The 16330-nt window shown below is 39.3% G+C and overlaps 1 protein-coding gene across 7 annotated transcripts in view; it reads right to left on the bottom strand.

Moving 5' to 3' along the window:
- Nucleotides 1-842: 842 nt before the first annotated feature.
- LOC135104119 (palmitoyltransferase ZDHHC8-like) overlaps nt 843-16330 on the bottom strand; it is a 47917-nt gene continuing 32429 nt past the window's right edge. For all 7 annotated transcript variants that reach the window (XM_064011136.1, XM_064011130.1, XM_064011135.1 and 4 more), the window contains one exon: nt 843-8734. In XM_064011136.1, the coding sequence (XP_063867206.1) occupies nt 7594-8734 (1141 nt within the window). In that variant the 3' untranslated portion in view covers nt 843-7593. The remainder of the gene's footprint in view (nt 8735-16330) is intronic.

The following is a 16330-nucleotide window of genomic DNA, read 5'->3' as shown; positions in this document are numbered from 1 at the left end:
AGTTTTATAAACTGAAATGGTATGCACTTTTATCCAAGCTCAGACACTTTATAATGGATTTTTGTTTGGATCTAAATATGTTTCTAAACTTGCCCCTGTCCAAAAATTCTGCGACCAAGATTCATCCTTGAGTGGAAGGTGACATTTTATCATGCTACGTTGTGTTGGAATTTTATCTTCCTGTTCATCACTGAACACCAGAAGATGGACAGGCATGTTGTTGCATAACCTGAAGAATGATCTTCAAATTGTTTTTCTTCCCCATCTTCACTTTTAGAAATTTACACAGCACACTGCATGTCATGCATGCAAACATGCACAATTTCAGTGTTTTTCTTTTTCATATATTTCCCTAAGCAGATTTTTTTCCCACAAAACATTAAATATTATTAGTAGTATTTCTTAATAATTTCTGCCAATATACTTTGGCTTTTGACATAAGAAACAATTCCATAATGAACTCGGTACATACCATTTTAATTTTAGATTTAAATTTATGTAAATATTTATGTGCAATACTATGTAATTTTTAACATTCTAATATATATATATATATATATATATATATATATATATATATATATATATATATATATATATATATATATATATATATATATATATATATATATATATATTTATTTATTTATTTATCTATATGTGCAATATTAAGTACTTTTGAGCCTTGGTTGTGAGCATTAGTCTTGCTAGTTAGTCAAGATCTGCAGTTCTCTGTATTGATATTAATGTAGTGATGGTCAGTGTGTGCAGCCTAGGTGGAAGGTTGCCAGATCCAGGGTTAGTTGCATCATATATTACAAATAAAGCCAAGAAAACAAACATTTATGTACATATTTTCTTTTAATTTGTAAATTCTTTATACAAATGACTAAGGGGAGATTGACAAGCAGCCTCTTTATGTACACAGCAGACAATGATATAAAGCTCTGATTTATGAAGCTTTAATCTTTTATTCTCTGAGCACATGACACAGAACATAGTATGTGTTCATGTGCAGTTGTGTGCTGGGAGTGTAAGTGTGTTGGGGCAAGGGGAAAGTGAGATGAATGTCAAGAGCACTGTTAAGGAGAAGAGGAGGGTATGGGTAGGTAGTGTGTTCAAAGGAAGAGCAAGAACAGATGTGGAACAATTTTCATAAATGAAACAGCAATCTGGAATGTAGTGTGTGAGTGTTAGGAAGGAAACATAAATGAGGCTCCAAGTATAAGGAAGTCCTAGTGTCATACTTGCAGCCAGTACAACACACTCAACTTGGGTAAAACTACAGGTTATTTAAGGCCCTGCAATACAAGGTACTACTGCATCCAGGCAACTCTGGTCTCTTATTAGTCAGTCACCGGCTGTGAGGGACAACAGTACCATTCCCTTCAGCTGATTACTGGCCAACAAGGCACAACATGAATAACAGCCAAGAATGACAAGTTGTGTACACTCATAATAATCGAGCATTGTTGCGTTTTGACACAAAACAAAGTACCCCAGACATTAATAGTTTTTTTTCTTTTTTAGTATAATTTCAACAACATAAACAATGATGAGCCAAAATGTATCTGCAAGAAAGACTTGTATCTGGCAATCAATATGCAGTGGTTTCTGGTGCACTGGAACCTTCTTATGTACAGGGCCTCAAATGAAGAGGAAGACACTACCTACATTAACATACAAATGAAGGAAATAGGAATGCAGTAAATGTCTGGTTACAATTAAGTATATGACAGCAAAGAAAGGAAATAACAGACAAAGAAGGAAATGTAGTGAATATGGAGCTTCAGAAGAGAGAATGATAAAAATTAATAATAAATAGAAAAACTATTATAATAATGAAAACAATATGCTGCCAATAAGTTTTTTGAAGTACAAGACAACAATGATTGGAAATGAACACGATACCATGCAACTCATTCATATTTGCAGAGGAAAAGAAAGGAGAAAAACATGACCTTTAAAACAATGATATATAAATTAATATATAGCATGTACAAGTAAGTATACCTGAAAGCATTGCCAGAAATAAAATAATAATAAAAGAAGCCCACACTAGTACATATATTCCCTTAATGCAGTGAAGAGAAGTACGAGAGGTAAGCTCACTTGTGATAGAATACAGAAAATACTGTTAATTTTAAGCTGGAAAACATTTTGTGTGTGTGTGTGTGTGTGTGTGTGTGTGTGTGAGGAGAGGGGAGGGATGGTGGGGCGATGGATGGCACCTACGACACAAATTGTTAATACTTAGTGGGGGGGGGGATGGGGCTGATGAGGGATCATATAAGGGATATGAATGATTAGTGTAGAAAACATCACTATACTACTAATAATGAATGAGGATGAGGCAAGTTGGGTGATGAGGCAACATCCAAGTGTTTGGTTCCTGGTAATGATGTGGAAATGGGACTGTAAAAATGTAATACTCTCTCACTCTTTCTCTCTCTCTTGCAATCTCTCTTTCTAGCTGTATAATAATAATATGGATGATGATGATGAGTGAAAATGACAATGGCAAGATGACAGTATGGTGATTATACAGGTCTGATGATCCTAATGATGGTGATACCTAGGTGAGTTCAGCAATAGATAACCTCCATTATCTAAAGCTGCAGCACAATGATGAGTGGTGGTGGTGGTGGTGGTGGTGGTGGTCACTAGGGATGGTGGTGTTAGGTTCAGGTTACTCTGAGACATCTCCACATTGGTCCATAAAATGCTAAAACATTTCAAAACTTGAGGAAAGACAATATTTGATAACAGAAATCAGAGGAGTGAGCACAAGGGGCAAGATATGTTACCAAAGCAACAGTATCGAGACAAACATTAGGATAATTTTTGAAGACTACAAAACATGATGAATTACATGAAATACTATTCTAAACCAAGTCATATTTCTACAGCCAGTATCGTCAAACCTCCAGCAAGTGTCACAGAATCAGAACATGATAACAAAGCATTAAAACATAAGTCTGTTTCCATGTAATATTGATGGGAGTTTTACTGGCTGGTCCGAAGAAAGACTCTTATCCTCACTGAAAAGCAACAACTCTGCAAACATATATTACAGTACTTAATTTAAGATCCTGGCATTAAATTTGTAAAAATATATAATCACTGTCCCTTATGATTCCTGTAGCCATGCTGTTACACACAGACCGACAGGTAGACACCCAAACAAGGCTCAAATGTCAGTGCCACTCAACTTATGACTAATTAAAACCATTCTCCTTCTTATATTTTAATAATAAAATTATCATAACATCTTGATGGCATCGTATTCTACTTGTAGTATTTTTACATTTTGTTTCATTGACTGAGCACACTGATATCAGGGACTTGAAACTTGACATGATTGTATGATAAGTTACAGGCCTTAATAATACAATCAAGTTTATTTCTAAAAGATGGAACTTAATCATAAAAAAAAAAAAAAAAAAAAAAAAAAAAAAGTTTACAATTGTTAAATAAAATCCTTCACATATAAGCATATGGAAGGGACAAACAAACTGTAAATGACTGCGGGATGGGAGACACAAAATTATGCTTTATGGATTAAATTTCATCAAGACTGATATGGAAGGAATCAATGTTATAAAGGGCAGCTAGGAATACTGAGTGAGCTGAAGAAATTCTAAGACCAACATAAGATCTGGGATGAGAGAGAAAATAAATAAAACAGAGGTGGGTGGTGGGGGGCAGGATGGCAGAGAGAGTGGTGAGTGTGGAGTGAAGGTTGTCTTATGTGGTGGTGCAGCCGGAGGAGGAGGTAGAGGGGCGGTGACCTGTTAGGCACACACACAACTGTCTGCCTGGTGATCCAAGGACACTACATACTAGGGTGGTTGAGTTCAGGAGGGAAGGAGTGGAGGATCTGGTCAGTGTGTCAGGTTTGGGTGCTACTGATGGTAGGGGGGAGGGGGAGTCTGCCCAGCTACACTAAAATATATCCATCTGCCAATAGAAACACCTAGGGACATCACCAACAGCACTCTCCCTCTTCAACACACAGGTTTATTACAAACAAGAGAAGGATCATTCATGTAACATCCACTGCCATTATAATTCTGTGAGTGATAACACTGACTAATTAGCTGAATTTGTAATGAAAGAAATACTTCATGAATTTTGGTGATCATTCAAAAGTTCCCCTTATAGTGTACGTAGTCCAGTGTTAATGAAATTGTGGTAATTCATGGATAACGTCCTTACAGCATCCCACCACTGCAACACCTCAACAACTTCCACTGTCTGGTGGTCCTCATCACAGCTTTTGTGAGCTGCATTTTGTCTCACACTTACTGGCTTCACTGTTACACCATTCTGACTTCTTTCATGATTCAGGCTTAATATATTCAAGAGAAACCTTCACTGACTCCTCTGCTATATTACAAAACAATATTAATGATTCCCAAGAGTTCAGATTTTCCAAGGTTTCTACATGCACTACTGACTTTTCTAAAATGTCTCAGTGCACAAAACAGTTTTTTAAGTCCAGTAAAGATTCAAATACAACCTTTTTGTTCTACACAGGATTTCATGGCACCTGAAGCTTTGTTCCCACATTCTCACTGTTTTGTTCAAGCATGACCTCCATCACTGTACTGCCCCAACCAGCCCAGTTTGACCTGATTAATGTGTAGCACAAAAAAAATTATTGATGTTATATTTTGACAAATTCTTGGAAAAGGTATAGTTTTCAAATATTTCTTCAGTAATAAATAAAACCAAAACCAAAAACAAAAAATCATTAAGAGGCCATAAGATAGTTAACTTTCAGCCTCTCAACTAAAGCCAGTTAGTGGAGCAAAATTTATCTTTCATTCCAATATTTCTTGGTAAAAAATATATAAATAAAATGTCTAATACTATCATCACACTTCATGCAGACAGGAACCAACACAGTGCCCTGGTATAACAAAACTCTGAATCTCTCAAACTGTACAATATTTCACACTCTGGAGTACTCCAAAGGAAGTCTCCATAAATTCAAACAAATCCTGTAAATCCTAACCAAGGCAATGAGGAGAGCTGTGTGCAGAACACTACGGTGGGTATCTGTCCATGACATGTGCCTCTACATGGCAATGCACTGACCAACTGTCTTGCTCAACTGATGCTGATGCTGGTCTGGTACAAGTGAGCACCTCAGGTGATGTGCCCATGTGGGGAGCAGCATCAGCAGCAGAGAAGGGAAGCTGACTCATCTTGAATGAACTCCAATTGTCATTTCAAATGCTCATAAAATAAACTTCCATGAAGACTGGTACACACATTACCATTGAAAGCAATGCCAAGGCTGAAGATTGTATGGCTAGATAAAAATTTTGTTCCTAGAAATGACTATACAACAAATTGGGTAATTGAGCATGTACAGTATATATATATATATATATATATATATATATATATATATATATATATATATATATATATATATATATATATATATATATATATATATATATATATAACAAAGAGAGGAGCCCATGTAAGCCCCTGCACACTTCCCTCACATCAGCCAGGCCTCTCCCTCTCCTTGCCTTCAGTACTGTACTTGCTGCCAGGGTTTCTGCACCTCATGATTGTCATCTTGTGTGACTCAAATGATGCCGGTAAGTCCTAAGTTCTTGCTTCCTTTAACTTGTCACTCTAATAATTAATCCAAGTGTTTATGAGTCTGTACATGTGAAATGCAAAAATTCTGGAAGATCCTGGACCACAAACATAACTTTTCAGGAGAAGATAATAGACCAGTTAGTACTTTTACGAACCACATATTCAAAATTGAAAATAAAATTTCACTACGATTATTGAGGAAGAAAAGACTCATAGTGAGCAAGACACACATCAACCACAAATTTCGGTAAGGATTTTCACAATGCAAAAGTTAACAAAATCTTGACAATTTAGCTTCTAATTTTACAATAAACCGGACAGCAGGAGTCCCACATGAGACCGTCCTGTCTCTTGCTGGGCCTCGTCCAAGTGTGTCCTGCTGCGGCTGCAGGAGGCTCATCACACCGCGTGGGAGGCACCCCAGGAACCTGCTGCAAGCTGCTCTCGGGGGAAACCAGTTCCTCTGTTACAGTGATTATTTCTTCATGTAGAAAAGTGCACAACAGTATTTAATTGGAGATGTGGTGGTGGTAGGAGGGTGGGTGAGTTTCTGCCACACTCCCCTTCACATTTACCATTGTTTGACGGAAGCACAACTCAGTAATCACTCAAATATAGAATATATAACTAACTTGTACTGACCACACACTTATGAATCCATTACTAAAAATAATTCATAAAATATAAGAAATTGTAACTTTCATCAAGTACAGAATAGCTTTAAAAAATAGCAGGATAATTCTATACCAGAAATAATTCTGATACTGATCAACCAATAGTCATCATCAAATCATTGTAAGCATGCACAATACATCCACAGTTTACATAACATGATGCTGTGTGCCTGACCAGTCTGTAACAGCCGGATGTCCATTAGAGAAAACACCAACATGACGGGAGGGCAACAAACACAATCCATCAATTGGGTACATGGTAGGTATCCTCAGAGAGTGATTATGAACTCAAAAAACTCATCAGTATAACCAAGTTAATGCTTGAGAGGGAGCTACACTTACCAGCAAATACAATGTACAGAGAACAGGAATGTAGGAGGTGGAGGCTGCTGGAGTGACAGTGTTGAGGAGCTCTTGGTGGGTTGAGGCTAAGTCTGTGAGGTGATCATGGAGGTCAGAGGTCAAGATTTAAAAGCTCTTGTTCTACAGATTAGAATAAAGGTGAATATACCACTGTGATTAGTTACATTATGAGGATGAGTAAACCAATTAAAAAAGTAATAAAATATGAAGACATCTTCCCTTCACCTATACACATGGCTTAAGATTCATACCCAGAATTACGAATCAATGGTAAACTTTCTGTACGATGGAGAATGAATGCTTTCCAATGCCCGCCGTACACATCACTTGATGCATACGTGTATAATATATATATATATATATATATATATATATATATATATATATATATATATATATATATATATATATATATATCCATAAAATATCTCCATTAACAACAATGCAATTGAGGATCATTAATGAGGGGAAACACATTTCCTACCAGCATTACCATGTTGGCCAGGGATGCCACATTACCAACACCAGCAGCCATAATATCCTTGGATGCCTCAGCTGCACACTACAACACTTTTCTCTGACTCCATTTTCAAGTCATTGTCTTTAACTGTAAACAATATTTGTGACTAGCATTGGTGCACACTTGGCAAGAAGTGCCTAAATTTCCCAACAGAGGCTTTATCACACCTTCAAAAACCAAAGTGTCTCAGGTGGATCATTAAAACTTGGCACAATGTCACATAACCACCTTAACACAAACAGATGCATACACACACACACACACACACACACACACACACACACACACACACACACACACACACACACATCTGATGCTGACCCAGCTGTCACGGCCAGAATGGTTTACATAGACATACACTGAAGACACTCATTAATGCAAATTCTGGGACAACCTTGCAAGTCAAATTGTTCACACACTTATTTCATAATTCATGTCATATGCAGAACGCCTGTCAATATCCTGAGGCGTGGCTAGGCGGTGGTCAGGCTTTGGGGTGTGGGTGGGACTCAGGGTGCCACTGTGGGGCCCCCGGGGGCCATGAATGCCGGCATGGTGGCCGTCGTGTGCCGGCCCATGGGGGGGACCAGGGTGGTGGGGTGGACCTCGTGAAGACATTTCTATGCTATCCATCATGTCTAGAGACCTCACAAAAGACACAGGCCGCTTCTGGACAGGACTGGGCCTGCTGCCTTCCGTAGGGGTAGGGGGCGTCACCAGGCCACCCCCATAGTTCTTCCGTCTGATCTGAGGTGACTGAGGGCCCACGTAACTTGGACCGGAGTTTCTGCGGCCGACATTGACCTGCTGCTGTGGCGGGTAGCCCTGGAGGGGCGGGTGTCCCATGTGGGTGAAGGTGGGCTGGTGCTGGGCCTGGTAATGCCCACTGTGCACACCGGCTATCTGGGTGTGCACGGGGTGGTAGTAATGGGAGGAGGGGCATGTCTGAGTGGGGCTGGTGGGGTTGGACCGGTACTCCTGAGATCCACAAGACTGGTATATGACGCCTGGATCATTGGGACCGCCTGGGCAGTACTGGGGAGGTGACTGGTCCCGCCACGTGTACTGGCCGTGCTGGGGTGAGCCAGCCAGCTCCTGGATATTGTCGAACATAGTGGTGGTGCGAGGGTAGGCACTGCTCGTGTCTGGGGGCTGGCGAATCAGTTCAGACTCAGACATGTAGCGCCGCTGGGGTGAACCGTTGGTATGGGAGGAGTGCGGGGGCTCGTAGGAGAACTGAGGATAGTACTGAGGTGGTCCTCGATTCCCATCGTTTCCAATACCAATAAAATCGGGGCGGCGTGGCTGCGTTGGAGTGCTCGGGTTCGATCGACGGAGAGGAGAAGACATGGCAAGGGGTGTGGGCACTCCTCCAAGCTGCTTCATGCGGTGATGCAGCGTGGGGGAGCCGGGAACACCCTGGTACATCTGCTGCCCACTGGGACTGGATGGCCCAGTGCGGGGGCCTCCAGGAACTGGCGGGGAAGTCTGCATGGGTCTCTCCGGGGAGAGTGGGTCTGGTGTGGTCGACCGAGATCGACCATCGAGTCCCCTGCAACAACACAGTGAGTGTTAGAACATGCTGGCATGTGTGTCTTGACTGCTTGCTCAGTCAGTCATAGCAGGCATATTTTGCTTCTGTTGGAGGTTGGGAGCAGTACTACAAAAACATATCACTCTTCCTCATGGTGACAATGGGAACAAACCTAAAAATATAAAAATTCAGTCATTTTCATTTTATAAATCTACCTAACTAATATGTAAAGACATTCTGACTGAATAATATAGATGAGCAATCAGAACATTAGTACTGCCAAAGCATTAAAAATAAGACTGGTAACAAATTCATCTCTGCAAACCAAGGCTGGCACATGCACTGATCTTGATGCAGATTCAGCAGCTAAACATTGGAATTCCAGAAAACACAAATTTATAACAAGCATTTCCAAAAATTATATTCAATCTTATTCTGAAAATTAGAAAAAAAGGCAATTTATAAGAGAAAGTATGTGCTTCTGTAGTCAGCAGCTGAAATATCTAAGAAATGCAAAACAAGACTGTTGTACAAATGTAGCAGTAGAGATGTCTAACTTGACTTTCTGAAGGCAATTCCCTCTTCCATCTCCACTCTAGAGATCAACAACACACACCTTAACCTTAACCAGACACTACTCACTCTAGAAAGAGAGTTCTATGATGCACACACTGTCTGAGCTGCCCCCTTACTTCCCATATGTGTTGCACACACTTGTGGCTGCCAGCCCAGGAGACATTTCAGCTGATAAACACTAGTGCTATGAAGGTCATGACACACAAGTAAATGGCTATCACAAGTTGTGGTGGTAAGCATTCCGGAAAATAAGGAATAGTAGCTGTCCGATACCATATTGAAAAAAGATTAGTGTGTGTAAGTGTGTGCGTGTGTGTTTATACTTATAGCTATGCTATACTAATGCTACTGTCTATTGCAGTAAACCCTCAATTTAATGGATTTCCAGGCAATATATTTTAGATCCAACAGGCCAGGCAAGTAATGATTAAATGAAGTAATTTCAAATATACTTCTGAACAACCTACACCTGTCTGTGTGGCTGGGATCCCTTACAGGTGGGTAGCCTTTATAATCAGGCAGGGAACATAAGAGCAGTGTTCCTCAGACCTGGCAGCAGTGAGTAGCTAGGCTGTGTTCCCTCACTTCAAGCAGGAAGTTTTGAAAATTTAAATCAACATAATATTACAAAATTATGTTATACTTTCATGCAGGTTTCAATGTCTGCCGTGAGAAGCAGCAGAAGAGACACAGAGAGTAAATATTTGGCAGAGAAACAGACATTTATGACATTGAGAAGGAGGAAAACATTCACTTAAAATTTAAGAAAAGCTTCACCAATGTAGTAAACATCACAAAAACTTGTGCTTGGAATATCATTCTAGCAATATTTGCTGGGCATTTGCTGCACCAGGGGCTAAAGGTGTAGCAATTTTGCATCAATCATATTATGGTCCATTTAAACTGAGGGTTCCATCACAAAAAGAAATAATCATTCACACTTAGCTCTATCTATCTATGCATGTGTGACAAACACTGAACAGACAAATCCACCGTTACTTAAAGATTAACACAATATTGGGTGTTCCCACTTCAGTTCCTCGTAGTCAAGACTCAACATTCTCAGGAGGAAAGCTTAAGTGTCAATGCAGGCACTTCTTGCTCTATTCTAGGAGTGAACTGTCTACCTTCCCAAGCAAAGAAACTTAAATTTTCTGTTCCAAGGCAATTAAGAAATTTAATCTGCTCTCTTGATTATAAGAAAAGAGTACTTAGTGATAAAAGCATAGCCACAATATTCCCTTATGATGAACACTGACCTCAATCTGACATGGATATAATCTCTCCCTACTAATACCACCTATGCACAGTTAACTCTGGTATGGCATTCATTTTGTCATTTCACTACATTCCTCACTACAACTGAAGAATACTTATGACACACCAAATTTTGTAGAATTACTCCTCCATTCTAATGATCAACTTAGCTAGTCAATATTGGAAACAAAACCTATTTGTTGCACTAAGCACATGGAGCAATGAAGACACATGCAGCAGTGTTCAGGGAGACAGCTGGGTGGGGCTTGGCTGATTGACAGCATCAAGCTCCAGCAATGCCAATCCAGCTAGTACTTCAAGCCTGGTTGGGAAACAATAACCCACTTTCATTTAGACTTCAATAAGTGTTCCATAAGTCATCCCCTCCACCCTGACCTAAAATGAATGGTGGTAAATAAGTGTATTCTGTCATCATTCACAAGATGCCCTCACAGTCATCACACTGGAAAGGAACATCATGTGGATACCAGACATTCCAATCCTGTCACACCGTCCTACTGACTCACACACCAATGAACACATGCTTGGTGCCACTACCCATTCATTGTACCATTATCCTCATCAACAACAACTCGCTCCTGTCTGAAAAGTGTCCACCGTAGATAGCCAAAGCAAAAATGCTTCCAGGATACCAAAGTGCTGATCAATCATCCTTTCAACTCATTACATCACTTCTCATCCTCACATGTTCCATTGCACTTATGGTGGTTCCCACACTGAAAGTTGCCTTACTTTCCTCTCATCTGAATATCCACTCTTTCTCATGATATTCTGCAGCACCACAATTCACTTCTCAAACCAACTTTTTCACTCTTATCCTCATATACACTTTCTTGTCTATTCTTTCCAATGACTGTCCCTCTTCCCAACCTTTCCTCCTCTCTTCACTCCTTTGCAAATCTGTCTTTCTAGCACTATCTCATACCTCAATCCCTAACCCTTCACCTGTTTCCCCTTAACTTCCACCTCTTTCTACTTCCCTCTGATATTGTTCCTTCCCATTCTGCCTTCCCGTCCCACCACACCTGATCCGTCATGTTTTGAGGACTCTGATTTTGGTTAGAAAGACATTTCTTGGTTACTGAAGAGAGAGAGAGAGAGAGAGAGAGAGAGAGAGAGAGAGAGAGAGAGAGAGAGAGAGAGAGAGAGAGAGAGAGAGAGAGAGAGAGAGAGAGAGAGCAAAACCTAGCTTAGCAAAAGCAAAACAAGTGAGCAATGAAGCAACACACACTGTCAATTTAAATCTGGATGAGTTTTGAACATGCCTACCAATTAATTATCAGTAACCTTGGCCAATATACCCCACACAGAGAAGTAGCTGGGACCAGGCAGCCACACACACAAATTCACATATTTATGATCACACCCACAAGTGTTCTCTCAAATTTTAAAGAGGAAAAATATCCAAGCTACTGTTGGTGAACTATTCCTTTGAAAGTGGGCAATCAGTAGTGGTAAAGCTGCCAGTTTCTATTCAAAAGAGCAAACTATTTCTATAAGTTGTTCAAACAATTATGGAAAAATCCTTCCACTAAACCAAGCTTGTATTGATTCAGTTTCCATTACAGTGAGCTTGTAGTGCACATGTCTCAACATTCCCAGCATGCCAGAAATATCCACATTACTTTTTACTCTCTTCGTCCGGCTGTTTCCCACACGTGGGATGGCCCCTGGGAGGAAGCATGGCAAAGATTGCAGTTTAATAAAAGGGAAAAGAAAAATCATGAGCACCAAACAAGACACAACTTTGCAGTAATTATCTCCACTTCTTCATGAACACTGCATAACCTGCAGCAATGTTTCTATAAGTTTCCCCCTCACTATTCTCCAGAGTGATGTTTTAGGCCATTATGAAACATGAGGTATTACTGTATTGCTTCAAACACCCACACACTGAGGCCCTTAGAGTACCACTTATACTGGTTCATCGTGGTCACCTGGAGGCCACAGCTTCCTGTTTGAGAACCAGTGACCTACAACCTTCCAGAACAAGTATTCCCTCGTCTTGATCAACACTCATCTTAATGTTTTCCTTTATCAGCTGATTGACAACCTCCTGGCAGAATGGTTTGTGTCATGATTGTGTTGTGCTTCTTTACCCAAGTAGTGACCTACACATGATCTTGATGTTTCCTTTATTTCTTTTTTTTTTTTTTTTTCTTAGCTGATCAACAACCTACTGGCAGAATGATTTGCAGCGTGATTGCATTGTGCTTCTTTACCCACAGGTACAAACATGGTAATATCCACTTTCCCCATTCCTGCTAATCCGCATGGACACACCACCACATCTCTGTCACCAACAGAGATGGCTCAGCAAACCTGCTTATCAAGTGTCCAATCTTAAGTCACACACATTCCCTACATGATGTCAGCACACTTAACCAATACAGGCTAAGGATCCTTTGTCCTGAATTCTAAAAACCTAGAAACCTCCCACACTTGTAAGCTTTTGAGTGCTGACATTATTTGTGTTTTATGAACATTTCCACATTAATATGACACAAAAGCAGTACAGTAACAGATCACTGATATTATTGTATAATACCACCAGAATAACCACATAACAAACACATGTACAAGAGGAAAATGTGAGAAGGCTTTAGAGTAAACACAAACTTGAACTGCGACATCATGTCTTCCAACAATACGAGTATTTCTCTTGTTGTAAGTTTTATATTTCTACTGACTGATGGTCCTGAGAGGCAGGATTCATTAAACACTGCTCCTTGTATACAAACCCAATGAAAAAATTAAATACATATTGTGCATGACTGGAGGGACAAACTCCCTATGTGAAGATGAAAGAGTGTGTGAACTTTCAGTACATAGAAACTTTGTGTATACAACACTGGGAACCCTGATAGAAATTATACTGCAAAGGTCCCGGTTAGGTTATCTGGGCAGCCACTTCAAACACCTGCACTCACTTTGCTAACCCAAACATACAAACATACATGGTTGACACTTCCACAAAGTGCCAATCCCAATTCAATAAAAGTTTACATGAGAAATTCTCAACGAGTAAGTAGTAATTGTTCTGGCATCATTCAGATAAAATAAAGCAGTGTGTTAATCATAAATATCCAACACATAGCAGAGGGGAAAGTGACAGTAGAAGTAGTGACCATGTCTGCCAGGAAGAGGTTAGGGAGGCTATGCTGCTGCTCACACATCCCGGCATCCTGCTGCCTCAAAGTTTACGTGTGTGTGTGTGTGTGTGTGTGTGTGTGTGTGTGTACTAACTCACTGAGCCAAAGAAAGATCTCAGTAAACACAGTACATCCTGGGGACAAGTGAGAGGCATGTGAAGGGGGGGGGGGGGGACAGTAGCACGGTGCTGAAGGGACACACCACACCAGCCTGGTGACTTGGTGACAAGCCTCAGGAGTGGCTCAGTCATGAACAAGCTAATAAAACACGCCCAAACAAGCTCCACTTTTCACAGACATAAGCAACTTAGACATAAGCAACACAAACACTAGTAATCAAAATAAAACTATCACCAATGAATAAAGAAATATACATCTAAATGTAATAACTGTAATCTGCTTGCCAATAAACATTTGATTTCATAGCAAAACATGCACTTCACACTATAGAAAAATTATCAATATTTAGCATATATATATATATATATATATATATATATATATATATATATATATATATATATATATATATATATATATATATATATATATATATATATATATATATATATATATATATTAGTGATGCTACAAGATGAACAGAGATCACATTATACTATAATTTCTTGATTTTATCTTCAAACCAATATTTCAATATTTAAGCACAAAATTTGTTAATTTTGGTTTTACCAACAATAAAAAAAAAATAAATAAGAAAAAAAGGAAAAAAAAAAAAAAAAAAAAAAAAAAGCACATCTAAATTCTGATGCAACTGAAAACTAACTCCGATTAAAACCATGAGAGTCAAGAGTGAGAGTCACATTTGACGAGATCATTCTATCATTCTCAATACTAGATAAAATATTTAACTCCTGTGTGATGGAAACGCTTAACACTAAAGAGATCAATTCCTCTGTAAAGGTTATCCCGTAGTGCTGTGTCTGGCTGGTGCAGTGGTGCACTGACGTCAAAAATTGACTCAGTGCCTAGGAATCACATTCTAAAGTGTGACATGCATTTCATATCTGTGCCACTAAACACTGTTGATAAAATGTCAGTTTCTACATGAAATAACAAACATAATCATGTAATCTGAGTCATCATAATGAATTATTTCAAATCTTTCCTATGTTCGTACAAAAGTCACAAAGCAAGTTTGTGCACAACCCGTGTATCATCCATGATGGAAACAACCATACGACATGATCAGTGTGCCATAATAAATCACTTATTTCTTCAAATTTATTGCTAATTATGGTTCTGTTATTATGGAGCTGCCACCACCTGATGGTAGCACCTCCAATAGGGTTTGGCATAGCATCAAGACAAATAATCCCTGTCTGATGATGTCACAATTTAACAGCCTTTGCTACAGTGTTCAGTGTTGTGTCTGATGGTGATGGAGGATGATGTGCAGGTAACTGAAGAGGAATTGATCCATTTAGTGGCATTTACTATTTACTACTAGAGGCCTCACTATTTTTTTCTAATTTTACTCAATTTCTCTTTTTGCAAGAATACATGAGGCAGTTGATATCTAACCTCAGATCACACACACATTTTCCAACAAAGTGTTTCTATATATAAGTGAAGCGTTGTTACTATGTATAAATATATTTCACATGTAAATATATTTCAGTGTCTTAACTAGGCATGAGAATATGAAGAGTACAGCAACCTCCCAACTTAACATTGGAATGTTACACCAGACAATGTAATTTGTTGTGAAAACTTGGCTAAATGGCTCATTCAAAATAAACAAAGTCTGAAAAAATCCAAGCAAAAGGGTTCCATTATAAAGGAGCAGTTTTTTCCCTCACACCAGAATACCCAGCACGCTGTCACAGGCAGTCTGGTGGCCCACTCCAGCCTTTGTGTGGCACTGAACTTATCCTTCAGGGAAAGTGGCCAACAATTACAGTCTGGAAGCTTACAATTAATGACTCAATGTGTGAATGTGTGCAGCTGAAGGCAATGCATCAATTCTGTTGCTTCTGACAATAAAACTGATCCTTTTTGTGGTTAATATCACCTGCCAATGATTAATTACAAATTACACTCTTTGCATGCTTTGTTCAATGTGTCATCCTGAAGCCCATAACAATGATGGCTTCAGCAAGTGTTTGACTATTTAGTGTTCATCCTGCTGGGACCAACTGCCCAACAGGTCTTTGTCACATTCATGGTCATAATTACATTACAATACCTAATAGCTTATTTATTCATAATTTTCCAAGTAAACTTTCCCTTTCCTTTACACACAAAGTGATGCTCAGAAAGAGACAGAAACATAGAACACAGAAAAACAAAGAATAAAATAATTTATTACCTACAGAGTACCAGGCTGACAGACCTGTAAAGGGGTAAGGCTGAGAAAAGACAGCCATATGCACACACACCCAAACATATGAACATCTGCCCATGCACACACTCTTCAATCATTTCAAAAGGCTAACTTACATACCATCTAATCCTGTATGTGCAGAAAGGACAGGTTTTCCTGACCACAGCTGCACAAGAGTCACTTACAAAGGCATGTACAAGTCTCTCCACACAAGATTCCAACAGCAGAACTTCTTTATCTTTGTTGCACCATAACACATTCACT

The sequence above is a fragment of the Scylla paramamosain genome, chromosome 10 (assembly GCF_035594125.1).
Source record: "Scylla paramamosain isolate STU-SP2022 chromosome 10, ASM3559412v1, whole genome shotgun sequence".
Classification (NCBI taxonomy): domain Eukaryota; kingdom Metazoa; phylum Arthropoda; class Malacostraca; order Decapoda; family Portunidae; genus Scylla; species Scylla paramamosain.
The sequence above is the reverse complement of the archived record's forward strand: the minus strand, read 5'-3'. Positions and strand labels throughout refer to the sequence as shown.